Source organism: Amblyomma americanum, chromosome 3, assembly GCF_052857255.1.
Source record: "Amblyomma americanum isolate KBUSLIRL-KWMA chromosome 3, ASM5285725v1, whole genome shotgun sequence".
In the NCBI taxonomy this organism is placed as follows: domain Eukaryota; kingdom Metazoa; phylum Arthropoda; class Arachnida; order Ixodida; family Ixodidae; genus Amblyomma; species Amblyomma americanum.
The window spans coordinates 6324074-6350699 of NC_135499.1; the positions used below are offsets into that span (position 1 = coordinate 6324074).

Sequence of the window (26626 nt, forward strand, 5' to 3'; positions counted from 1 at the left end):
AGGGTCATATTTTCTGAACTGGTTCCCTAGTGGCTTGGGGCACAACAAAATAATTCAGTTGATTGCGTTTTCTTTTGAATGGTACGTGTTGACTACATGTAGACTGGTGATGCGATGCGATGACGTCTTTCTAATTCGTAGTGACTAAGTCGCTTTATCTGAGGACAAATTTTACTAAACAATTTTTGTTTCCTTTCTAAACATCAAGAAAATCATCAAACGTGACTGATCCACAAAGAGACATCACAAAATCAGCCCCTGATAACAATTTATTTTCGATACCATTGTCCCTGCCAGGGTAAACTAAGAAAGAGGAGCCGGAGAAACACAGGAAAAAATTGAAAATTGGTTTTTGAGGTATGGAAACGGCGCAGTAATTCTCTCACATATCTTGTTGAACACCCGAACCGCGCCATAAGCGAAGAGAGGAAGGTGGGTGTAAAAGAAGAGAAAGAGAGGTGCCGTAGTGGAGGCCTCCGCAATAATTTAGACCACCTGGGGATGTTTAACTTTCCCTGACATCACACAGCACACGGTTGCCTTTGCGTTGCGCCTCCATCGAAACGTGGCCACTGCGGTCGGGATCGAACACCTTACTCGCTTCTGCGGAACCGTCTGCTCCAGTTACTAAGAGACGCTTGCTTGCTGTCTAACTCGCTAGTCATCGGGCAAGGCAATATATCTTATATGAAGTAATGAATATGGGCTAGTTGTGAGACCACGTTTGAGGTAAAGCACGCAGGAAGACACGGGCTAGTGAACACGACGGACGAGCTTTCATCCCTACTGCTGCTGTCATCGAGAGGCAAAAAAAGTAATCTATAGGATATGGTTGGCCAGAAACACGCGTTACGAATTTTACTGACGTGGCTGCATGACGGAAATGAAAAGAGCCCTTTTTCCCCAGTTGTGTTTTCTTCAAAAGCGACACGACAAGGAAGGAAAATAAACCGTTACTGGAGAAAGAAGCCGCCTTTCGTTCGCGTCACGCAGCAACGGGTTCTTTGCTTACTGACGCACAGAAGATAGGTCTGGCGCCACGATATTCGTAGTGAACTGGCGCAAAGTAGAGAGAGGAGATCGGTTATAATGCCTTCGTGGCATTAAAATAAAACAAATAATAAGCTGAACAAAACGCTGCAACGAGAGATTCACATACTGTCTTACCCGCAAGAGCGCATAAATAACACGGCTGCCTTATTGGGAAACGCCTTTGCGATCAGGTTGTGAAGAAGCCGCTCAGCAACTTTTGATGTGACCTGGCAGTTTTTAGCGCTCGCCTTTCATTTTTCTTGGCCTACGTCATGAGTGCAAGCGCTTGTGGTCTGGTGGTCAAAACATGAGGCTTTACAGCGTGGTGCAGAACGTGCGATATGTACCGAGGCGGCTGTAATCGGGAGAAGAAAGGCCGCGGCGCGTAAAGACAATGACGTGCTTCTAATCGGAAGAAGAAAGGCGGCAGAGAACGCACAAAACTTCCAAAACCGAGGCGACAACGGGCCACGTCCCTTTGCTTGAAGTGAGCTCGTAGTGTGTGAATGACGAAGCAGTCAGAGATCAAGCTATGAGAGACGGTTGCGTTCCCGGGTGTTCTGCCCACACTATTAAAGCGCACCGGCTACTTCGCTTTGCTCGTGACAGCTCGCGCCGAAAAAATAGCCAATCGCAGGTCAAACCAGACGGCCTGACCCCAAAGCATGAGGGGTAAGGCATGCGAAACGCTTGTTTTCTAGAACAATTTCTGCTGGGGATGGAGGAATAATGCACAACTTATCTTTGCATTCTCATAATTATTTAAATTAGCAGCCATAAAACGCACCTTCTCGCATTGATTTCATGGCGAACGAGAAGTTGCCTGAATGGCAGTCTTTGGCTAATATGCAACTGCAGCTCGACATAAGTAATCCCGATTGTTGTAAAAGTAATTGAAATGTAGAGTATCCGGGTCAAGAGGTTGCACTGGAATATGCTACGCAATTTGTAAAAATGCTATTATCAAGGAACACAGCGCAAAATAAACGCTACAGAAGAGAACCAACACGCATTAGTGCACCGACTTACTCAGCTGATTAGCTGCGAAAGAGAATATACTTTAGAGTAACTACCTTTGATTCACTGTTTAAACCATCTCTGGTACCACTCTGTCAAGGTAGAGCATCAAATTACCTGAATTCCTCGCGGCAGCTGCAGTTTTCTCCTCGAAACGGCGCGCCGCCGCATTGCACTCAATGCAGCCGAACGGGAGAGAGGGACCCAGCATGTCCCCGCCGAAAGCGCTGTCTCCACACTGAAAGCGGCGCTGACCCATCGAGGCCCCCTGATCGGAACTAGCCACTGGATAATTTCAAGAGACTCTATTCGGAACTAGAGTCATTGAGAAAAATTTCAGAGTACCGCAAAGGTCGGGATTTGACTGGCAACACTGATCGGCCACCGCCATATACCTTCCAAGCCGACTGTGTCGCAGGAAGGCCGCCGTGTTGGAAGAGCTTGATATTCGTTCACACATCGGGTCGAGCGTTTACTGAAGTACAAATACTTTGTGCCCGGAGATAATGGTTGCGAAGAACGAATAGAAAATGTTATTTTGTGCGAAGTAATGCAACTGGTGTTGTTTTGCACGCCGATCGTGTTTACTGCTGGATCTGCACGATTGTGGGCAGCAGCTTAGCGCTGATATCGGGAGCTTATGCACGCATTTTTTCCCCTTCCGCGGAGCGGGCTACGAAAGAAACATTTCGTCACTTCGAGCAGCAATGGGGCATGCTTGTGCTTTTGGGCATGAACATCGTGGGCCGCCGTCGGCTTGTATTGAATATTTCCAAGCAGGACGAAACTAACCCCTGACAGCGTCACAGGTACGTAAGTTCATTGTATAATTTCACAAGCTAAATCGGATATATTTAATTTAGTTTGCAATCGGATACCACGCATTCTCGACTCTGCCGTACGACTTTGTCCGCCGTATGCAGGACACACTATGAAGGCTGTGTGCGCACCGGTGTTTGGCCGTGATCGTAAGACGATCTGTGGACAGCAGGCGTAAAAACCAACTTCGATGGCCATTTTGCCCGCTTAATCTTGCGGAAGGCCAATATGAGCCATTTGCGTGATTACAGCAACGTATATGTACCTCTGTACAGTGATACGTGAGAGTTAGCTATTGCGATTTATGAACGCGGTTGTCCAATGCGTTCATGAGCGGCCGCTCTTTCAAATTGATTTAAAGATTTGCTGCCTGTGTACTTCTGCACGCTGTTAATGAGCGACAGTTTGCTACATTGCGATTTATGAACGCGGCTGCCTAGTGCGTTCATGAGCGGCTACTCTTCCCAGCTTAGTTATAACTGCTTTTATTGACAGTGATCGTCGCGTTCTGCTAAAAACAAAACGCCAGGGGTCGGCGTGACTCGAGGCGAGACAAAGTTGACGTAAGTGACTACCGTCCCTTAACAGTGACATCTGTGGTTTACAGGGTGGTGATGCAGATTATAAAGGACAGATTGCAGGCTTGGGTGGAGAACGAGGGGGTGCTAGGGGAGCTACAAAATGGGTTCCGGAAACAAAGGAGGTTGGAGGACAATCTGTTTTCATTGACGCAGTGTATAGAGATTGCTGATAAGGAACACAAGCCCCTGGCTAGCATTTCTGGATGCTAAGGGAGCCACGACAACGTTAATCAAGAGTTTTACGAATTGTAAAAACAGCGCAATCAAAGACGAGACACAAGAGAAGCACAAAACACCAGCACTGGTGTTTTGTGCTTCTCTTGTGTCTCGTCCTTGATTGCGCTGTTTTTCCAATTCGTAAAACATGTACGAACCAGCCCGTATTTTCCCTCTTCTGTTAATCAAGAGTATCTGTGGGACATACTGGGCCCATTGGATGTGGAAGAGGGAGTAATTAATCTTTTAAAAGACATATACAAAGGTACCAGAGTGCTTATAAAATGGGAGAAAATGTGTCAGAGCCTGCAGAGATACAGCGGGGGTTTAGGCAAGGATGTCCTCTGTCTCCTTATGTATCTGCAAGGGCGGGAGACTAAGCTAGAGAGGAGCAGACTAGGCTTCAACCTTTCGTTTTTCAAGCAAGGAGAACTGATTAACAGTCATTACCGAGACTAATATACGCCGATGATGTAGTGCTAATGGCTGACAACAAGGAAAATTTACAGATGTTGATAGACATATGTGGTACAAAGGGAGATAGATTAGGTTTCAAGTTTATTAAGGAAAAATCTGCAGTCATGATATTTAACGATGAGGTCGGCGAGCATAGAATACAGGAGTTCATGCCAGAAGTAGTGGATGAGTACAAGTATCTTGGGTTGTGGATAAATAACGGTGCTGAGTATCTGACAGAGCATGAAAAATATGTAATGAATAAAGCTAGTAGGAATGCAGCTGTCATGAAAAATAGGGCACTGTGGAATTACAATAGGTATGAAGTGGTAGGAGGGATCTGGAAAGGGGTGGTGGTTCCTAGCTTGACTTTCGGTAATGCGGTCCTGTGCATGAGACCAGATATTCAAGCAAGGTTAGAAATTAAACAACGTGGCGTAGGGAGGCTAGCTTTGGGAGCACATGGCAATACACCAAATCAGGGGGTAAAATTACGGTGATATGGGATGGGCGTCGTTCGATAGCAGAGAAGCTAGCAGTAAGATAGCATCTGAGGAGCGATTGAGAAAAATGGGGGAAAAGCAGTGGGCTAGGAAAGCTTTCAGATACCTGTACAAAAGGAATGTTGACACGAAATTGAGAAAGCGAGCTAGAAATTTCACAAGCAAATATCTGGACAGCAGTAAGGGGCCAAATCAGCAATTATCGGTTAATATAAATGTTAAACAAGCAGAGAGAGCTCTGTGGAAAACAAGGATGCTGACGAAATCGGCACTGGGAACATACAGGATCTTTAAGCAGGAAATTGCAAAGAAAATATGTATGATAATTGTAGGGGTAGCTCTTTGTTGTTTGAGGCCTGGACGGGAGTTTTGCGGACTAAGACGTATAGAGTCAGGTACCACGAGGTAGACACGTTGTGGGATGCGTGCGGAGAGGAGGAGGAAACGGCTGAACACTTGATACTTTTCTGTAAAGGGCCTCACCCTACAGTGGAAAGCAGCGGGGCTGATTTATCCAAGGCATTGGGGTTTAAGGACAGTGTAGGGAAAGTAGTTTTAAGAGGGCAAAAATAACCAACCGAAGGTTATCTGATTGATGGCTAAAATCAAGAGAAGAGTAAAATTTCATAAATCATGGCTAGATGGCTTGAGCCACCGTCCAAGTTAAAGGGTTCAGCCGTATCCATCCATCCATCCATCCATCCATACATACATACATACATACATACATACATACATACATACATACATACATACGTCCGTCCGTCCGTCCGTCCGTCCGTCCGTCCGTCCGTCCATCCATCCATCCATCCATCCATCCATCCATCCATCCATCCATCCATCCATCCATCCATCCATCCATCCATCCATCCATCCATCCATCCATCCATCCATCCATCCATCCATCCATCCATCCATCCATCCATCCATACGTACGTACGTACGTACGTACGTACGTCCGTCCGTCCGTCCGTCCGTCCGTCCGTCCGTCCGTCCGTCCGTCCATCCATCCATCCATCCATCCATCCATCCATCCATCCATCCATCCATCCATCCATCCATCCATCCATCCATCCATCCATCCATCCATCCATCCATCCATCCATCCATCCATCCATCCATCCATCCATCCATCCATCCATCCATCCATCCATCCATCCATCCATCCATCCAATCTCTTGGCAGTTAGTTGAAGTGCTTAATAGAGCAGAACGCGATTATTATCTGATGCCGTTTCAGTATTCGCAAACTCATACTCATAATTACTTTGACATCACGAAGTCGCAGACCACAACGCATTCACTATGCCCACTTTCGTTCAGTTCGAACCAACGAGCAATGCCTGCCAGGAAGATCTGGCAAGTTGCTGGTGCCAAAATTTGGCGAATTTCCCTGCGGCTTTTGTATTGTTTGGGCGCGCTCGCTAAGCAACCTGACAGACCTGGGTTCGATTCTCCGTATGTCCGCAAAATTTCTTGTCTGGAGGCTTTCCTGCTACAACGCCGCCTTCGCTAATAACAACGCCGACACCGGTTTATATGCGACAAGAGGCCCTTTACGCTGTCGCGTAAAAAGCGGTGACAGTAGCCCAGTGCTTGTGCTTGTCAAGGAAAGCTGTGAATATGCTCCTCCAGACACAGTGCTGTTACAGCTTTCCCTTTCCTGCTGCGACAAGATAGTCTGAATTCTGAGGCCAACCGGTCGCATCAAACGAAGAACGTGCTAAATTGCAAGAACCACTGTAGTTGTGAATACCAATCAAATTAGATCCGTCGGCAGAGAAAAATACACGATGTGGCGGCGAAGCGCGCCAGTGTAGCATTCGTAAACACATTTTTCACCTCTTAAAGACTGTTTTTGTAGTGCAGTTAAAATGGAGTCAGGCGTGACGTGGAAACAGGAGATATGTAGCTGGCAGTTATTAGGAATAGCCATATCACAATTTCTAATCCACGATGCCGTACGGCGCGGTCACGCTCAGCATGCGGGGCGCAGTAGCGCTGACAGCGTACTCGGCAAGCGAAGCGGAGAGATCACGCGGCTTTTAAGGCGTAAGCCTGACTTGCCCCATTGAGCGAAAACCCGTCGGCATGTGTTCATGGTAAAACTCGATGGTGCCCATCAAAAATGGCCTTCTCATACAACCGGGCACGGGGCGTTTAAATTACTGATTGTTCGCGCGAGCTTTCTTGGGACAGCCTGGGCCGCACAAGTCACACCGGTCGCAGCAGTTGCCATCTCAGTGCAGTGGCGCATCGCTTAACTACTGCAGCCCTGCAGGACTCACAAGGGTTTACGAATGTAAGTAGAGAAAGAACAATGATGCATTTATAAGCATTAACTCGTCAATTATTGCGTCATACACTTACGGCGGAGCGCGGGCCGCGGTACGGCGGCGACTGCCTTCACGAAGTTAGCGCGGAGATGAGAAGTGGTGCGGCGGCGGCTACGTAATGCTATGCAGCGGTAGAATTTCCAGCTGCATGACATCGGGTTATATCGCGCAGCAGCGCGCGGCGACTGCTTTCACAAAGTGAGCGGGCGGCTTTAGGCCTTCTGCCACGTAATCGGTCTTAAGTGTGCATTTCTTTAGTGCAGAAACACCTCTAGCGCGCTCCCCGTTTTGAGCGGTGTGCGTGGGACAGGCAGCCAATATACATTATTAACTAAGCGGGAGGGTATCTGAAAACGGAGCAGTTCACGCCGCTTCGAATCCGGCAACTCCGGCTGAGTAGCCCCGCGCCCTTCTGTGCGTCCAGCTAGACATTGAGGCAGTTACGCGTCTTTTTCAATGCTCCTTCCTCTTTGATCGTGGACATCCCACGCACCTGACCTGTACACATGTTATTTTGTAAATAGAATACTTGTATATAGTACCTCTCTCCCCGCTATCTTTTCTGGATGTCCTCTCACCTCTTTCATTTCATTTCTGTAGTCTGTCTGCTATCCCTCATTTCCACCGCCCCTGCTCAGTTGTTTCCCGTAGCAATGGCAGATGTCCGGACTAGCAACAATCTTTTCCTGCATTATTATTATTATTATTATTATTATTCCTAAATAAACCACAACTTATACTACCACCACCATTACTACTTTTCTCAATACAGGCGCGTTGACATTGAGGAAGAATAGGCGCATAACTGGCCCCCTAGGTATGCGGACACCTCAATCGCACTTTGACGTACGCAACGGTGGTGTGCACCTACAAAAACTGATTTCGCATATTTCGTTCTCAGCAATATTAAACCGCCAGCCATTTTAGAGCGTTAGATCTACTGGTCGCGTTTCAAGACTCCGAATTATGAAGATTCAAATCAAATCAAATCTTTATTTTCTATCAGGTGCTACAGATGGAGGGGCTACAGAAAAAAAGCTGCCACTTGGCAGCTTGACGAGTCCGCAGACCCACATATAAGGCAGCGTCTAGAAAGCACCAGGGCATTAACAAGCGATAAACAAATCAAGACACTTGATCAAAGCAAAATAAAAGAAAAAGTCCTGAGCCAGATCAATCAAACACCGTCAGCACTAAAGAAAGAACAAGCGATAAGCATATCAAGACACTTGATAAATGCAGAAGAAAAGAAAAATTCCCGAGCTAGATAAAACAAACACCAGAATAGATGAAATCACGTTAGTCAATGAGCAAACAGGTCACTAAGTGTAATATACTGTAATCCAAGATGGCGGCACCCGAGTGGTTGCCATGGTATCCAAGGTGGTTACATAATGGAATAAAATAATACCAGGCCGCAGCGTGATGTCCGAGCACCACATGTATAAAGTAATCCATGTCGATCACGTGTATATATATATATATATATATATATATATATATATATATATATATATATATATATATATATATATATATATATATATATATATATATATAATCAGCAAAACTTCTGATTTTGGCGCTTACTTGGTTAGATATATATATATATATATATATATATATATATATATATATATATATATATATATATATATATATATATATATATATAATATATATATGCCAGTAAAAGTTCGGACACTTAGTCGCATATTTATGTAAGATTAGGTGACAAACCGTTTGACGCAGAATGTTGCGGTTGGTGACATAAGATTCAGCATTTCATGCAGCATAAACGTGCTAGTTAAGTTAGAGTTTAGCTTCAGGCACGGATTCGTACGGGCGAACTATGTACCGCCAATTCCACGTCTCACGAGTCTTCATACCCACATTGCGGCTCAGACTTACGTCGCATAGTGTTTGGGGTGGTGGCATACGATTTTGCGTTTTGTGCAGCATAAACTTACTGCTTAAGTTACAATCTAGCTGACGGGAGGGATTCAAACCGGCGACCTATGTCAAGTGTGTTACCGCTCGATATTCGATCGCTGCCTGAGCGTAGGCTCATATTTTTCCCCTCTCGAGCTGTGTGTGCTTGTGAGTTGACCGTGTGCTTATTAGCCCCACGTTTCTGGTTTGGCGCTCCGTGAGCGCCGAAATTACTTGCTTATACTGCTGTGAGAAGCGAATGCTTGCTTTGAGTTCTAAGAACCTAAGCGGCTCTTACCAAAAGCAAACTATAAACCTCTAATTGAATGTAGGTGTGTAGTCCTGGTAGCCAAGTAGTTAACGATAGGAATTTAATTTACGTGGTCGCTGCGCAACATGATGCATATATTTTCTTATGCTCAGAACTGCTGCCACCTATGCGTCGCATATGTACATCCTTTGTGAAAAGTTTATAGCCCAAGGGCTTGCCACTAAGCCGTATAGTGGGGCGCCCGTAGCATTCGCGGAAGGCCTAATGATTCTAAGATGCTGAACCAGAAATCTTCTCGCCTTCAGGAGGTTTTGATCACTAAGAATTCTTTACAACTTGTGACAAAGGCTGTACCTTTATGCCTTAAAAAGCCTCTCGTTGGGTATTTCACTAATCGGATTCGCTGAGCATATCCAGTAGTCAGGGCCAGGGAAGAAGATCGAGAAAATGCAGGTGCCGAGAGCGATGGCATAGACGCATGCTTGGGGGCAATTTTCCTCAGCTTACCACGGGAGGTGATGTAGTCTCGGTGTGAGAAGATTACCACCGCTGTTAGCTAGAGGACGAGTGAAACGCACATTTGATTGGCGTCTTCCTAGATAGCAAAGCTATTACCGGGGCCAGTTGGTTGATCAGTATGCGAAGGAATGAGCTAAAAGCGGCACAAGATGACAACACACACACACACGACACAAACGCAAGAGAAAATGCAGGTGCCGAGAGCGATGGCATAGACGCATGCTTGGGGGCAATTTTCCTCAGCTTACCACGGGAGGTGATGTAGTCTCGGTGTGAGAAGATTACCACCGCTGTTAGCTAGAGGACGAGTGAAACGCACATTTGATTGGCGTCTTCCTAGATAGCAAAGCTATTACCGGGGCCAGTTGGTTGATCAGTATGCGAAGGAATGAGCTAAAAGCGGCACAAGATGACAACACACACACACACGACACAAACGCAATGTCGCTTGTGTCGTATGTCGTGTGTATGTGTGTTGTCTTCTTGTGCCGCTTTTAGCGCATTCCTTGGCATAATAGTCTTCCTAGACCCGCGTACATCGCCCGTTCTGCGGTGCATGATGGCGTTGCGAATCACTGCATAGACGCAATTCATTTTCAGAGTACAACTGTGATCTTCCAGAAATTGAAATTGAAATTAATATTATTATTAAATTGGTTTTGGGGGAAGGAAATGGCGCAGTATCTGTCTCACATATTGGCCGGCACCTGAACCGCGCCGTAAGGGAAGGGATAAAGGAAGGAGTGAAAGAAGAAAGGAAGAAAGAGGTGCCGTAGTGGAGGGCTCCGGAATAATTTCGACCAGCTGGGGATCTTTAACGTGCACTGATATCGCACAGCACACGGGCGCCCTAGCGTTTCGCCTTCATCGAAACGCGACTGCTGCGGTCGGGTTCGAACCCGGGAGCTCCGCGTCAGCAGCCAAGCGCCCTAACCACTGAGCCACCACGGCGAGCCTTCCGGAAACCCCCGCATAAGAATACGTACCCGCATAGAATATGTGATGCAATTGTACTGCTGTTTGTTTAGGAGTACTCTAGGTCCCTCATTTTCATCGCACTTTCTCAGAAGTCAGAGTGAGCCAGATTGTGAAGATGGGAGGGTCGGAAGCACACTGCTTGCTTTCTCGATTCCACTGGGCAAAATGAGGCTGTTCCTGCCTCTTCACGCTGATGCATTCGCCAAGATTTTCGCCAGAGTGTAAGCTTCTGACCGAAGAACATGGAAGCTGGTTCTGTGTGATTTGAACGTGGATAGCGTCAAGAAGAGCAAAGGCAGACTAACGCTCAATAAGGGCAACTCCTTGTTAGGTTCTTTTAGCGCTGAAACAGACATAACAAGAGCTTTGGCCTGTTGCTCAGCTTTCACTCTTTTACAATGCAGCATCGAAGGCTGGTACAACCCGGCCAGTCCCGTGGCGTGCTCTGTGCTCTTGAACCTCATCGACACGGCTATGTTGCGTGCTGCCTCACAATCGTCGAGGGCTCGCATCACCGCTGGCGTGTCCTTCTATGGCAAGAAGAAAAGCGCCCGCCCTGTGACCACCGAAGCCCAAAAGCAGCGCCTGGAGGACCTGATCGGACAGATTGGGACCAATATGCTGTTCTGGTACTCCCTGGCTCCTTCCCTGGTGTGCATGGCCGTGTGTCCAGTTGTCTTCTTCCCCATCGCCGAGAAGCTGTGCGGGGCGCGCGAGCTGCAGCTCATGACGGGCATCTCCGGTCCCCTTTACGTCGCGTCCCATTTCCTGTTCGACCTGCTGTTCCACTACTTGGTGCCTTTCAGTGCTTGCTTTGCCATCTACTCCTTCTGGTACGCGGATCTGGAATTCACCACCGTTGGTGAGATTTTTTTCTTGGAGGATCTTTTGTGCTGAGGCTGACTTGCTTTGAGATTGCTAGACGTTCTGTTTAGACAGACTCAGTTTGTCTGGTGCTCTGCGGCTACCGACACAAGCATTCTGTTATTTTGAAACTAACCATAACACGGTTAACCTTGAATGTCGTGCGAATGCTGCAGTGTAGGCACGCCTTCAAGTATTGTTCGAGTCATGGCCTCCCCTGACCAGTAACGCATGAAAAGCAGTAGCCAAAGCACTGGCTTACTGCGAGAAAAAAAAAACTAACCCGATGACAACAACGACACTCTGTTGACAGTGCCTAAAATACGAAAGAATTTGGAAAAATTCCTGAAATTCTTTTCGAAAAAATGCTCATGTCAAGAAAATTTCTTCTTTGTAAAAGATTATTGCCGTTCTTCGTTTTTCCATAAGTTTTCTATCCGTGTAACGAACTTTTGAAGACAGTGGATCTGGTTTTAAAAGAAGTCGTGAAGTTCTTCGTTGGGCCTGAAAGCTTTTCCTTCATAGCACTGTTGTGTTCTCAATGCATACAGCTTTAAATGCCCAAGTTGACGTTTCTTTTAGAGAAAGTTAATAAATTGGCTACTGTTACGATGGATATACTGGATGCTGCAAGAAAATGTAAAAAATGCGCGACCGGCGCTAGCATCTTTGTGGCAGAAGGAAACCAGCTGCTGAAATTTTACCGGGGATGGGATCTTCGAGTTGTTCTAACACTGCATCGGTGAGATTTATTATGAAAATAAAGCCAACGTCACTTTGATGCTGCATTTCACTCCTATGACCTTTCCTTGTTTTGGTGCACCTTGTCTGGACCTAAATATGCCGGTCAGGTAGGGTTCAGCGTCAGATCTGAAAAGAAAGCTTGAAAGCTAGCGACAAAATTTCTTAAATGGCATATTTTTTTTTAGATTTCTGACGATGGCGTTCGCAGAAATCTACTCCATCCTCTTGATATTTCTTTTATTGACGAGCCAGTCGATGGCTTTGGTGTCTCCAAATTTCTCTTGAAGTTGATCAGAGTGGCTCTTCGGGCGAGTTGGTATACATGATGAAGCTTTTGGCGCTCGCAAACGAAAGCGAACGTGAAGAAGACAACACGTGCGCTAATGAAGATTCGTTAGAGTTTTGTAATGAGAATGTTTTTGCCTTCTCCCAGGACATTCAGCCGTATCTGAGACTGGCATCTGAGAATACGTTTGAGGTGGCCAACAATTTTAGCCAGAGATTATGTCCTGAGTCGTTATTTGCGGGGATCATTACAGGTTCTGCAATGTCCAGCTTGAATTCTTGAAGACCAAGCTACCATAAGCGGTAGCTTCTCCTCAATGTGAGTGTTTATCCGGACGAAATTATTGATGACAACAGCAGAGAATCATAAAATTTCCTACCATCGGTGGTTTGATGCACACGTTAGCTTGGGCTGTGATTACTTGCCTCGATAATGGCTTGCGGGCTTGTGTTGTCAGTTGCCCAGTTCTAAGGCATATGTATAGCAGCATAGGCTAAATGAAAAAAACCTGCAGCGTTTCCTGTGTACTTCTTCCTCGGGTGTTCTCATCAGCAGCTCTCAAAGTGCAGAGCGACGCTTATCTGCACTGAAAAAAAAAGCCACAGGCACACCCTTTTTCATCACATGTTGGCAGGCGATAGCATACCAAGCTCTTGTTGCCTTTGCCGGAACCGACTGGTGGGGTCTGCGAGACCCCAGTTACTCTTCCCTTATGGTGGACTACCTTCATGGTTGGCAGGTGGAGGCTTACTCAGACGATGATGATAATAATGAATAAAACTTTAGTTCCATCGATCTAGGAGGCTTCTTATACTCCCCGCCCCTGCACCGCATGCGTACGGGACGGGAGACTGGAGAATTTACAATGGTTATTCCCGGCTTCAGCAACCAGGCGGACAGCTCGTTACTGGTCGGCGGAGACCTCGATCCCCAGCAGGGCCTCCCGAGCTTCTCTACTTTTAATATTGGCGCGAATCTTTGCAGTGTTTGTTCATTCTTCAAAGCTGCCGCTTGATCGCTTTGTTTGCGATCCAAGTCGCGACCAGATTTATCTCGATTGATCGCTACCAGGCAGAGCTGAATCTACATTTTCATTTCATTTCATTTATTGATCCCTTAAAGGCCCGAAGGCATTACATAAGGGGGGGCATATTGGTTTCCAACGGCGATGATGGGAATGTTCAAATAACTTTGCACACTTTATCTCGAAAGTTCCCTATCAGCTTTAAATTGAGCACGGCCGTCAGCGGCGGGTATTCTGTTCCACGACCGCCGTGCATGCTTGTTGCTACGCCGCCGCCGAGTGATTCAGTCCATTGTGGGCGCAAGTCAGCCCAAATAAAGTTTTTTTTGCAACACTTTCGCAGCCTTTCTGCTCTCCGGACTGCAGTCACCACTTTGTGACATCTGGTGGATTCGCGGGTCAGCCTTCCATGTTCCGGACACCCCCATTATGTCGTGACACCAGCCCTCTGCGCTTCGCACTGGAGGACGAGTCAGCAGTTAACCGAGCCAGGAGACGTCTTCAGGGAATGAAGTCTGAGTTCGGGACCACGCCGGACCGCACCCAACAACGAAATGACGTTACCACGAGCACCACAACCTTGCCAAAGGTGTCGACACCGATCATATTGCAACAGCCGCGGGTGCCGCCAACATTTAGTGGATTTCTAGGCGAGGACCCCGAAGAATGTTTGGACCAATTTGAGCGCGTTGCATCATTCAACAAGTGGGATGGTGCGGCAACAATTCGACACGTATTTTACTGAGTGGAGGGCTCAGCACGTACATGGGCGAAAACCACAAGTCGTCCCTAACGAAATTGGAAATATTCAAGAAGGAAATTTTGAAGGTATTCACCAGTGTCGTGGGGGAAGAAAAAGCCCAGAGACCCCTCGAGTCCAGAATCCTGTTTCCGAACGAGCCCGTCCGCGATTGCTTTGAAGAAATGATGCGCTTCTTTCGCCACGCCGACTCCGAGATGACCGCGGAAAAGAAAGTTCAGTTTTTAATGCGCGGCGTAAAAGAGCATCTCTTTGGCAGCCTCGTCCGGCAGGCGCCAAAAACAGTAGGAGAATTCATGCTAGAAGCCTGCATGATCGAGAAGACCCTCGATGTCCGGGCTCGGAAGTACAACCGCCCGTCCTCTGTGCAATCCCATCCGGACATAACAACCACCACCAGCGACAACTTGCGGGAAGTGATCCGCTAAATCGCCCGGGAGGAGCTACGCCGATTACTTCCATCCACCCCATAGCGTCAAGCAGCGGCTCTCATGGAAGTGGTACGGGAAGAAGTGCAACAGGCACTTTACGGCCACAGAACCCCAGGCCAAGAACTATGCCGCTACAGTACGCACTCCTCAGCCCCAACGACAACCCATACGTTCTCTCCGAAATGAACAATTTGTTCCCAAACACCGGCTCCCCAGCCTATGAGCGACGCTCAAGCACCAGGAATTGCGACGCATGTAGGTGAGGCCGGCCATATTCTTCGTCACTGCCCGTACTGACGTATCGGTCTTCGATGATTTGGCGTTGACGCCCCACGACCATGCTTCAGCCAACGCCCGCAGGAAATCGACGAGTACCTCCGTCGAGAGGAGTACACGCCGAACCGCCTTTCGCGCTCACCATCACCAACAACCTCGCGCTTTGCGTCGTCACGCCGCAGCTACGCAGCCGCGGTACGAGTAAGGTCTCCCAGCCCCGTAGGGGAAACTAAAAACAGCAACCTCTGGAGGTGAGGTTGCTCACGAGAGAAACGCCGAAGATCCTCTACCGACCACACTCCATGAAGACGCGCACCCGCTACACAGATTCCGCACAAAATGACAACTACGACCACGACTTGAACAGAAAAGTTTTCACGACACGCCCCACCCACGATTCGCATACGCGGCTAAGCCGTAACCAGGCGCTGAGGGCGACGAGCAATGCAAGAGCCAGGTAATTCGACTTAGAAGTGACTATCGACGACCGGAATGCTACCGCTCCGGTCGGCACAGGAGCCGATTACTCGGTGATGAATGGAACATTCGCTGCGCAGCTGAGGAAAGTCACGAACGCTTGGGAAGGCCCACAAATTTGAACCGCAAGGGCCACCTCATTACGCCATTAGGACGATGCACAACGGGAGTGACTGTCAAAGGACATACCTATCCTGTGACCTCCGTTGTGCTACGGCAATGTACCCGCGAAGTAATCTTGGGCATTGACTTCCTTAGGGAGCATCAGTCGGTCATTCACCTGCTATCCAAGTTGATGACGCCTTCGACGGACGAGGTCATCCCTTGGATAAGAACTCTGGAAAATTAAGTTGCCCTGAGTCTCCTGGAAGAAGTGAGCGTCCCACCCCGTTCAACCGTTATCGTGACCGTAGACACCGCTAAAGCCACTAACGATGAAGCCATCATCGAGGAGAACATGCAGTTGGTTCTGCACCGAGGAGTCAGTATCGCAAGAGGCATCGCACATTTCCGCAATGGCCAGGCTGAAGTACTGCTGACTAACTTCAGCGAATACCGGTACGTTAAGAGAGGAACGACGATTTCTTTCTTCGACGAAATATCCGACGTACGAGACTCCTTCGTCCTCTCCGACCCCTCCGCAGATGATTCGCCTGACCAAGAGAACTCGCCCACTTTCGACATCAACCCAGCCCTGCACCGGAACAAACAAGACCAGATCCGCAATCTGCTTCAAAGCTACAGGTAATGTTTTTCGACGTCGCCGAAGGTGCGACAAACGCCAATTGCCAAGCATCGCATTATAACGGACCAACACGTCCGACCTCTCCGTCAAAGCCCCTACCGTGTGTCACCGCGAGAACGACAAGCCATCTGGGACCAAGTCGAAGAAATGCTTCGCGGCGACGTCATCCAGCCTTCAAGCAGCCCATGGGCGGCACCGGTTATTCTAGGGACAAAGAAAGACGGCGCACTTCGATTCTGCGTGGATTACCGCCGCTTGAACAACATAACAAAGAAGGACGTCTACCCCCTCCCCCGCATCGACAACACACTGAACCGCCTCTGCAACGCCAAATATTTCTCATCGATGGACCTCAAGAGCGGCTACTGGCATATTGATGTCGACGAAAAAGATCGCGAGAAGACAGCATTCGTCACTCCGGATGGGCTGTTTGAGTTCAAGGGGATGCCATTTGGTCTCTGTTCCGCACCAGCGACGTTTCAGCGAGTAATGGATACAGTGCTGGCAGGCCTGAAGTGGCAAATTTGTCTGGTATATTTAGATGACGTCGTTGTCTTCGCCTCGAACTTTGAAGAGCACCAAAAGACTTTGAACAGTACTAGACGCCATCAAGTCGTCTGGCCTAACCTTGAAGGCAGAGTAGTGCCACTTTGCCTACGAAGAGCTACCGTTTCTAGGCCACATCGTTAGCAAGGAGAAATTACGCCCGGACCCGCAGAAAACAGCTGCTATTGAAGTTTCCACCGCCGGCCGATAAGAAAGCAGTGCGCCGATTTCTCTGACTTTCCGCATATTACCGACGATTTGTGAAAAAATTGGAGGCTTATCAAGGTTAAGCCCAGTGGATGCGAAGCATGTTAAGCAGCTGCCGCATACACGCCCGGCGCAAAGACGCTGGCGCGGTTGCGGGCACAGAGACTGACGCGACGGCGGGCGCGCGCCGCTTCATCCCTGGCGTGACGTCACATATAACGTGATGCAGCGATGGTGGCGCCGCCGCCGCCAGCGTGGAGGCCTCCGCCGGGCGACGTCTGACGGCGCGATATGAGGCCCCATCTGCAGCCGGTGTGACGTCATCACGTGGCGTCACATCATGTGATCTCACTTCAGGGTCAATGGTGGCCACCGCCGGGAGGCTACCGACGGCGCGATATGAGGCCCCATCTGCAGCCGGTGTGACGTCATCACGTGACATCATGTCACGTGACCTACTTGAAGGTCACTTGAAGGTCAATGGTGGCCACCGTCGGGAGGCGACCGACGGCGCGATATGAGGCCCCATCTGCAGACTGTGTGACGTCATCACGTCATGTCACGTGACCCCACTTCAGGGTCAATGATGGCCACCGCCGGGCGTCGCGCGAAGGCCCGAAACCTACGTTAATATGCTTCGCATAAAACTTTTCGCGCATCGCCGAGCCCCTGACCCTACTGACGAAGGCAGACGTGCCATTTAAATGGGAAGCGCCGCAAGCAGAAGCCTTGAAAGAACTTCAGCGTCGTTTACAGTCTCCACCTATCCTAGCGCATGTTGATGAAAACGCCGATATTGAAGTTCATAAAGACGCAAGCAGCGTGGGCACAGGCGCCGTCCTCGCTAAAAAACTGGCGGTGGTTTAGCTCTGGTTAAACCTGGAGTGACCTGGTAGCTACAGCTGTCCGAGTGGAACGCGCTTAGTCAAATTTTAGTCAGTCTTTCCCCGCTGCGTTTCGCTGGGCGTTCCTTCTTCATCTCCGTCCCTGGTCGTGGATTCACTCTCTCCCCTCTCCGCTCTTCCCCCACTCGGTTTTGCCGTCGCACTGCGCCGCCGGTCACTGCCACGGTGGCCACGGCGCCGCCACGCTGAAGGCTCGAAATGCTGGCATCATGTAGGCGCGCAGCGCGCACACCGGTTGCGTGCACTGACGTCACTCCGCGCATGCGCACAACTGACGAGGCGGACGGCGTCTGCTCCGCCGGCGGCAGAGCCGCGAGGCGCGTGGCGCGCACACCATCTGCGGGCTATGACTTCACTCCGCGCATGTCCACAGCTGGCGGAGCGGCGGAGCCACGGGTAAACGCGCAGCCACGCTGACCTCGCGAAGTGGCTGGCGTAGTGTAGCTCTCGCTACAAAAGCAAGTCACCGCGCCGAACAGACGAATGGCGTTCCGTGGGCCCCTTGGCAACGCAACAACACGCTGTCGCGTCCCGCTCTTAAAGACGAAGCTGAAGCGTTTTTCTTAATTTTTTGCATATTTTATTTTTTGTATTTTTATATTACAACTACTTTATGATCAGTATGATATAGATTTATATGCTGTTGGGTACGTTCCCTTTCCTGGGCTTTTTTACTAGCGACGACGACGACACGAAAATTTCGTTGGACGGTAGATGTATAGAGCTTCGCTGTCAAATGCAAACCCAGTGGCGCTCGCCGCCGTCTGCCATAAAATTCATTGATTGGTTGGCATGGGTATGTATCGTCAGGAGACCACGTGACATGGTCGGGTTTGCAGGTTTTTGAATAAATAGTGAGCGCTGAAATCAACACAGGAAAAACAAAAGAAACGATCGACCAAATCTTGTGGAGTTGGTAGTTGGACGGTGCGCTGGTCACGCGACATTGCAGCGGCACTTAGTTTTGTGCACACGTGTTTGACATCTTCGCGTCTCAGGCTGATATGGAGCCCTGATAAAGTGGCAAATTCCCGCAAGGGCAGAGCTGACAATGGAAGTATATCGCTGCAGATGAAGTATCGGCGGGTGCACAGACTAAGCGTATGCGACAAGCAGCAACGACAGAGCAGACTCTTGTTGAGCGGTATCTATAATTTAATGCTATCCCATTCTCAGCACCTAATTCAATTTAGTTCCCCATACATTTAGTGTTTTGGGCCACGATTCTTAAATATCATTTTGCGGTATGTAACAGGTGCACACAAGGTTCCTCTTGGAGTCGATATTCACAGTCATTAGCTGATTCACTTCTGCAACTCTGTCAATGACTACACCTAAGAAGGAATAGATAATAAAAAGCGTGATTTGAATACAAAAGATTAATTTCGCTGATCCAGTTGTACTAGGAGAATAGTGAACAAATCTGAGCGGAATCTGTGCAGTAGAAAATGATGCTTCTACCCCTAAAGCTGGCGTCACCGGCAGCGCCCTAAAAGGTCGTTTTCAAATAGCGGCGCCGCGGCGAAAAGAAATATCGCAGTTTGTATTTCCTCTTTCTGTCCTTTTCAAGCACCTGTCAAAAGTTGGGGAGAAACGCAGTTAAAATCTTGATTACTCCAGCCGTGCAAGGCATATTTGGTAGGCAAACTAAACCAGCCATTGGCGGAAACGCACCGCCTAACATTTTTCTAGCTTCTATTCTTCATTAGGAGTTAGGTTTAGTGCTTCTGCCTGCACATCCTGTTTTTAATTTTCAGCACATGTCAGCCAGTCTCTCAACAAGCATGGAGGATTTCCGCAGTTCAGACTAAAAAAAAAAGCTACAAAACTGCAAAGCAATGTTACAGAGTTTATTATTAAAGCAGGTCCTACCGAACGCAGCAAGACCTTTTTATTTATTTGAAACACATTGGGAGGTGAGAAAAGGCGGTTAAATTTCTGAAGTTGCTTTCTACAGTTTGCATTTTTGGCCCAGACTGTTCTTCTTGGATAGCTATTGTTTTCATAATGCACGGCCAAAATTTTAAAGGCGCTTTCTGAGCACAAATCTTATAGGGAACAATGCCATGTGCACCTGGCTGTCACTCTACTGGTTTGAATGGCTAAAAGTGAAACTTCAAAGAAGCAGTAAATGCGATGAAACCTAGTTTGCTTTTAAGTGGTGGCTACTTTTTTTCGTAGAAAAAAGAGAATACGACCAGTATCTGTTGCGCTCATCCCGCACAAAGGTTATCTTATTGTCAAACGCGAACAACGTTTCAGAGCGTTCGCTTTTAGCCTGCACTACGATGTCGCCGATCTTCCTCTGAAGTCTGTGTGATCTTGCAGCAGGGCCGCCAAGGTCACGTGACGTTGTCACCTCATGACAACTTATGAATGTAAAGTGGAGAATGCCTAATCTCGCATATACGGGCATTACACCATTAACGCTACCTCTTCATACCCTTAAGGCGGAGCCTAAGTGTCGGCTTCAGTTCTAATGTGCAATCATTAAGGGCCCCCACTCACCCATTGCGCCGATCTTTGTACGACGCATGCTTGACCTTGAAATCGAAACCAAAACAAGAATCCAAATCCATGCTCTTCGGTCATCTAATTGAGCTTCTAAGTGATGGCGATCACTGATAGCGTACTGCTCGTTCACAGCAAGTGTATAGCGATCTATAGAATTTGTGCTCAAAACATTCACAAAAGTGCTACCAGTGTGTCTGTGCTTAAAGTTAGCTGTGACGCCTGGTGCTTATGACCGCCAATTTTTTATGAAAAGCCCTTGTGTTAACCGTGCATATTTCGAGAGCTACTGAAACCACACACAACCTAATGGCGGATGATCTATTGGCACCTGTCTAAATGGTTTGTCTCGTAGGGGTCAGAGCATATAACTATTGATCTTTGTTGCCCACAACATGTTCTCTTCTGGCAGTGACTGGCTGGAGGAGGACTGTTGCCATGAGTCAATGAGGGGATTGCATCGAACGGGGTTACTTCCTTCGCGAAATTGAAGCGACCAATAAGTAGATAAAGGCGCAAAGCACCCCGTGTTCGAAGGACCGGCATGTTGTATAAGATGCGTAGGAGGAGAAAGCTGTTGACACCCCTGCACATCACCTGTTCGCAGTGGCCGTGTACGTGATTGTACTGGCATTCGCTCCGGTGGCGATTTTCGAGGCGTACCTGCTGGCGCACTTTCTGCATTCCGAGGCCGGCGCCTTCACCTGCGCCCTGGTTGTGTTCGTCATTGGAGGTAATAATCCGACCACCGAGTGAAAGAAAACGGAAGCGCCGACACACAATTGAGGCGAACCAAACTGCGATGAGTGGAACCAAAGTCTTGTCCAATTTGGCTTGCAGTTGTGCAGGCCGCACCATTCGAACGACGTCAAAAGAACAACACTCTCTTCAGCCGTTGAAGGCTGTCGCTTTTGTTTCGACTTACCAGCACCAGTAAACCGTTGCTGGTGCAGTGGTAGCCTACTCTCCAACATAAATAAAGATCGAAGACGAAGGAATAAAGCGGCCAGCTAAGTTAATCTACTGCACTTATTCACCTTCCTATAATGAACTGTGCTAGACCGCTTTATTTCGAGTAGGATTAGCCTGAGGGGATTACTTTCTAATCGCATCAGGCTGTACGTGGAGGGATTATCCAATACCATGAAAAACTAATTTGCCCGTTATAAACGAAGAATGAGGATACCCGCCTGAACGAGCGTATTATTTAATGGATTGTGTCAGGCGGTTAGCATTCGAGGCTATAGATCATACTTATGCAAATATATAGGAACACATTCAATAATATAACCTCTTAGTGCCAGCGTTTGAACTTCATTGCTTTTTCTTTAACGCAAGCGCCTGTGCTGTCAGCACCCCGTGTACAAAATAGTACCGCCTTTTTAACCCCACCTTTGTCACAGCAACCGATTTCCACTGCTGGCTACTAGAAAGGCTGCAACTAGCGTATGGAGTGCAGCTTGAAGGGTCTTGAAACGTTTATAGCTGGGACGATACAGGGGCACAAATCTTCCAAAAACCAGAGCTGCTATGCACGCATGTCGCAGATAGGAATGCTGAAGAATAATGCTGAAACAAATTCTACCGGAATCCTCATACATCAGAACAAAATGCAAAGCGAAAATCAAGTGTTGAAGACGTTTTTTAAATATGCAATCACCGTATAGAACGGTGGATAAGCAGAGCGGTATCCATACAAAAAATACCCGAAACAGAAACATAAACTGTGGGGCCAGCTGGCCCAATGGTAGTATCAATCTTTTTCTCTGAAATTGCAGTCCAGTAGCGACAACATCTCCATTGGGGTAGTATGTCCACCGACACAAAGCAGACTGATTCGTATTATGAAAGATGGATAGACCGTCACTGACCAAAGTCAAACCAAACTATTGAGGTATGGAACCCCGGTTCAGAATAAAAGCATTCTAAGCAACTGTGGCTACTATAGGCCTCAGACTGTGTCGCAGTGATAAGCGGTAAAAATTTTGAAGCCTACAGATGCCGCCTTGGCTTAGCAAGAGCTGTAAATGCGAACGAAAGCTCCTCGCCAAATGTTTTCTTTTGACTTTCGTCAATTACCATTTCACTGCGACAACTTCTGAACCCTGTAGAAGCGGCCTTTGTCCAGATAGGTTCCTTGTGAATAATGGTTTTTTGTATAAATATATAAATATAGGTGATTTGTATAAATAAATAAATTGATTTTGTTTCACTTCGGTATATGACCATATGCATGACCGCGGAGACAACTTCTGAAGCCTATATAAGTCACCATTAGCCAGAAAACTTTGAATGTGAACTAAGGTTCCACGACAGCTGTGTTTGGCTTTGGTCGCAGACTCTACGCGTGATCATTTTGACAACTTATAAGGCCACCACTTACGCCTACAACTTATAAAGCGTATAGAGGCAACCATCACCCAGCAAGATGTTTAAACAATGGCTTCACGTCAACTGTTTTTGTCATTGTAAAAATTGCTTCAACGTAAGTAGCTTTTGAATGACTTTCGTCAGTGACCCTATGCATTGTCACTACTACAAATTTCAAAGGCCATTGAAGCCACCTTGACGCAGAACACGATTATTGTCTGCAAATGCTACATGTCAGTTGTTTTTGCTTGTTGCATTTCGATGGATGAGAAATGCTAGAGGCCCGTGCACTATGCGACGCTAGTGCACGTTAAAGAACCCCAGGTGGGTGACATTATCCAGAGCCCTACACTACGGCGTCCCTCATAGGCCGAGTCGCTTTGGGATGATAAACCTTCAACAACCAGACTAAACTTCAGTGGTACTTGTTTTACTTCTGTCAGTGACCATATTAATGATAACTGCGGCAAATTGTGGTTTCGTTTATATGGTTCAACTTTGCAAAGTGACTCAAGCTATGTGGGACGCCGTAGTGGAGAACAACGGATAACTTTGACGACCTGCGGTTCGTTAACGTGCACTGACTTTGCACAGTATACGGGCATCTAGCATTTCGCCTTCATCAAAATAAGACCGCCGCGGCCGGGATGGAACCAACTTTATTCGGGTCAGCAGCCGAGAACCATAACAAATGCGCCACTGCAGCGGCTCTCGACAACTTTTGAAGCCTGTAGAAGTCGACTGTGCCCAGAAAGCCATTGCTTTGAAAGCAGGCCCCACTTCTATTGGCAGTTTGATTTTGGTTAGTGATCGTATGTGTAACGTTCACATTTCGAAGCGTCGAAGACGGGGGCAAACGTTTATTAACAAAAGCGTACAAGAACAGGGCACATATATAGTCAAGTGGGAAAGGGCGTCGAACATCACAGGACCACACACGATAACACACTCGATGATCTTATCGGCACGTGGCAGCAACGGGGTACACAGAATGGCCGCATCGGCATGTTATCACATTATCACACTCCTTCCCCCTCAGTTAATGCCGCAGCGCTGCACAGGTCGTCGCTCACGAGTAGACCGTCTAAGAACCAGTGGTGCCTCAGCGTTTGGTAGTTCAGGTTCAGCACTTGGAGTCGGTGGGAGACTCAAGAAATCACCTGTTGCACTAGCTGGAGTTGCCGGTTCCGACACCCATGCCTTTCGCAGATGGTCCCGATGACGTCTTTGTCGTCTGAACTTCTTACATGACGTGGCCCAGACGGCGTAACACCCGAGCGGCTAGCCATGTAGGCCCTCCGCTACAATTTCTCACGTACACAGCATTCCTACACTCGAACACCTTTGTCGGCACACGTTGGCAGACGTCCCCGCTTTCCATGTCAGGGTGAAGTCTTGACAAGACTGAGCGGAAGTTCCGACCCAACATGAGCTCTGCTGGGGCCTTTCCGGTCTCATAATGAGGGGTGGAGTGCTGCTTGATCAAGAGGCGAGAAACCTGGCTCGCCACTGTGCCTTGTCTTTGCTTCTTGAGTGCACACTTGAGCTCGAGAACCATCCGCTCTGCTCTTCCATTGCTTGAAGGATGATAACGGTGCTGTGTACATAAACTGTATGCCGTTTAGTTTTAGAAATTCCTGAAATTCCTTGCTTGAGAAAGCATTCCCATTTTCAGACACTATAAGGTCCGGTAGACCGTACGATGCGAACATTCTCGCAACTTTTCGATCACTGAAGAGGACTGAAGAGATGGCATTATCTCGATCTCAGCCGAGTTGGAAAACGCATCCACTGCCACAAGAAAACAAATGCTTTTGACTGGCCCCGCAAAATTGATAGGAACCCTGCTCCAAGGTCTTTCGGATTTCGTCCAGAAATGTACAGGCGTCTTGGGATCACTTGGACTGTTCTCTTGACATTGTTTGCAGTGCCGAACGAAATCTTCAATCTGCGCGTCAATTCTGGGCCACCAAACATGGGACCTCGCGAGAGCTTTCATGGCCGTAATTCCTGGATGACTTGCATGTAGCATGCCAAAAATTCGCTTCTGTAGTCGTTCCGGTAGCACTAAGTCACTGGGGCCATTGCCTCTAGCAGAAGGACGTCGCCCGGCGCCTCGGTTTCACCTCGCGTCTCCTTTGCTGGTAATATGCTTAAACAGTCAGAATTGGCATGCTCTTGCGTTTTCCTATAGTCAAGGTGGTAATCATAAACCGACAGCATTAACGTCCAACGGAGCATGCGTTGTGACAATACAGCTGGAATTTGCTTATCTTGTCGAAATATGCCGAGCAGCGGTTTTTGATCTGTGAGAATAAAGAACTTTCTTGCTCACAGATACTGATGGAAATGACGAACGCCAAAAACGATGGCTAAAGCCTCTCGATCTATCCGGGCAAACTTCCGTTCGGTCTTTGTTAAAGTTCTCGACGCATACGCGATGGGTCTGTCTCGTCCTTGAGGGTTGCGGTGCGCTAGGACTGCTTCTACTCCCACCTGTCAAGGATCGCATGGCAGAACTAAAGGCGCGCTGGAATCTAAATGCACCAGCAGCGACTCGGACGTTAGAAGCTGCCCCAGACTTTCGAACGCTTCCTGGTGTTCTTCACGCCACATCCACGCGACGTTAGTCTCCAGTAGACGATACAAAAGTTCTGCGATCTCGGGGCGACCTTTCAAGAAACGATTATAAAAGTTCAGCATGCCGAGAAATGCTTGCAGCTCTTTCTTGCTTTTCGGTACAGGCACTTGATGAATCGCTTCTCCCTTAGCTTTTGATAGGTAGATACCACGCGAGTCTATACTGTGGCCTAAAAATTCCAGGCTTTCTTTTTGAGAAACTCGCACTTTGCCGACTGGGCCCGCAGTCTCATTTTTGCAATTCGGTCGCAAACCTCGGCGAGCATTCGGCTGGGCTCTTCTGCGGTTTCGCTGGCCATCAGAATGTCGTCCAGGTACACAGCTACTTGCGGTAGACCCGCGAGTACTGTGCCCATTACGCGTTGGAACAACCATTGAGCTACTGACGTGCCGTATGGCAAACGTCGCACGTTGTGCAACTCTTTTACGGTGTTTATCGTGAGAATCTGCGCTGTGGCGTCATCAACTACCAGTTGTTGGTACGCCTGCCTCAAGTCAAACTTCGAAAAAACGCGGCCTCTGCCCAACTTTACGGATAATTCTTGGCTCGTAGGCAAAGAATAACCGTTGCTCCTCAACGCTTGGTTGACTGTGCTTCGGTAGTCACCTCAGACTCTGAGCGATCCATTCTTTTTTCGAAGAACAATGACAGGTGTAGCACATTCTGAATACTGCATTGCTTGCAGAATTCCCTGTATCTCCGATCTGTCCAGCTCAGTTATGACGTCGTCCTTAAGCGCGAACGGAATGCTGCGACATTTCAGAAACCTTGGCTGAGAGTCCTGCTTGAGCTCAATGTGAATCGGCGGCAGTGTAGCGCCTGCAAATGACTCGCTAAAAATGTCTGCATACCTTCACAGGGTAGCTTCTTGCCTGTTGCTCACGGTGTGAAGACCTGTAAGCTCTATGTTTAACGCCTTGAACCAGTCACGACCTAGAAGTGTGCGGCCGTCATTTCTCACTACCGGTAGCGGCAGCTCGCAATTTAGCCCTTTGAATTCTACGGGAACCCTGGAATTTCCTACACTGTCAAGGCCTTGTTTCGTCCAGGTGACAAGCTGAGCATCTGAATCTTCCTGGTCGATACTTTTAGCGAATTGCAGTTTTTCATATTCCTTGCCGCTGATAATTGACCTAGCTGCTTCGGAGTCGACTTCCATCTGTACGTTCTGGCCACCGAT

General features: G+C 48.0%; 1 protein-coding gene across 1 annotated transcript in view; it reads left to right on the forward strand.

Moving 5' to 3' along the window:
* Positions 1-26626, forward strand: part of LOC144123077 (uncharacterized) — a 114674-nt gene that overhangs the window by 82478 nt on the left and 5570 nt on the right. Inside the window, exons 4-5 of the mRNA XM_077655981.1 lie at positions 11064-11521; positions 21043-21168. Coding sequence (XP_077512107.1) covers positions 11064-11521; positions 21043-21168 — 584 coding nt within the window. The remainder of the gene's footprint in view (positions 1-11063; positions 11522-21042; positions 21169-26626) is intronic.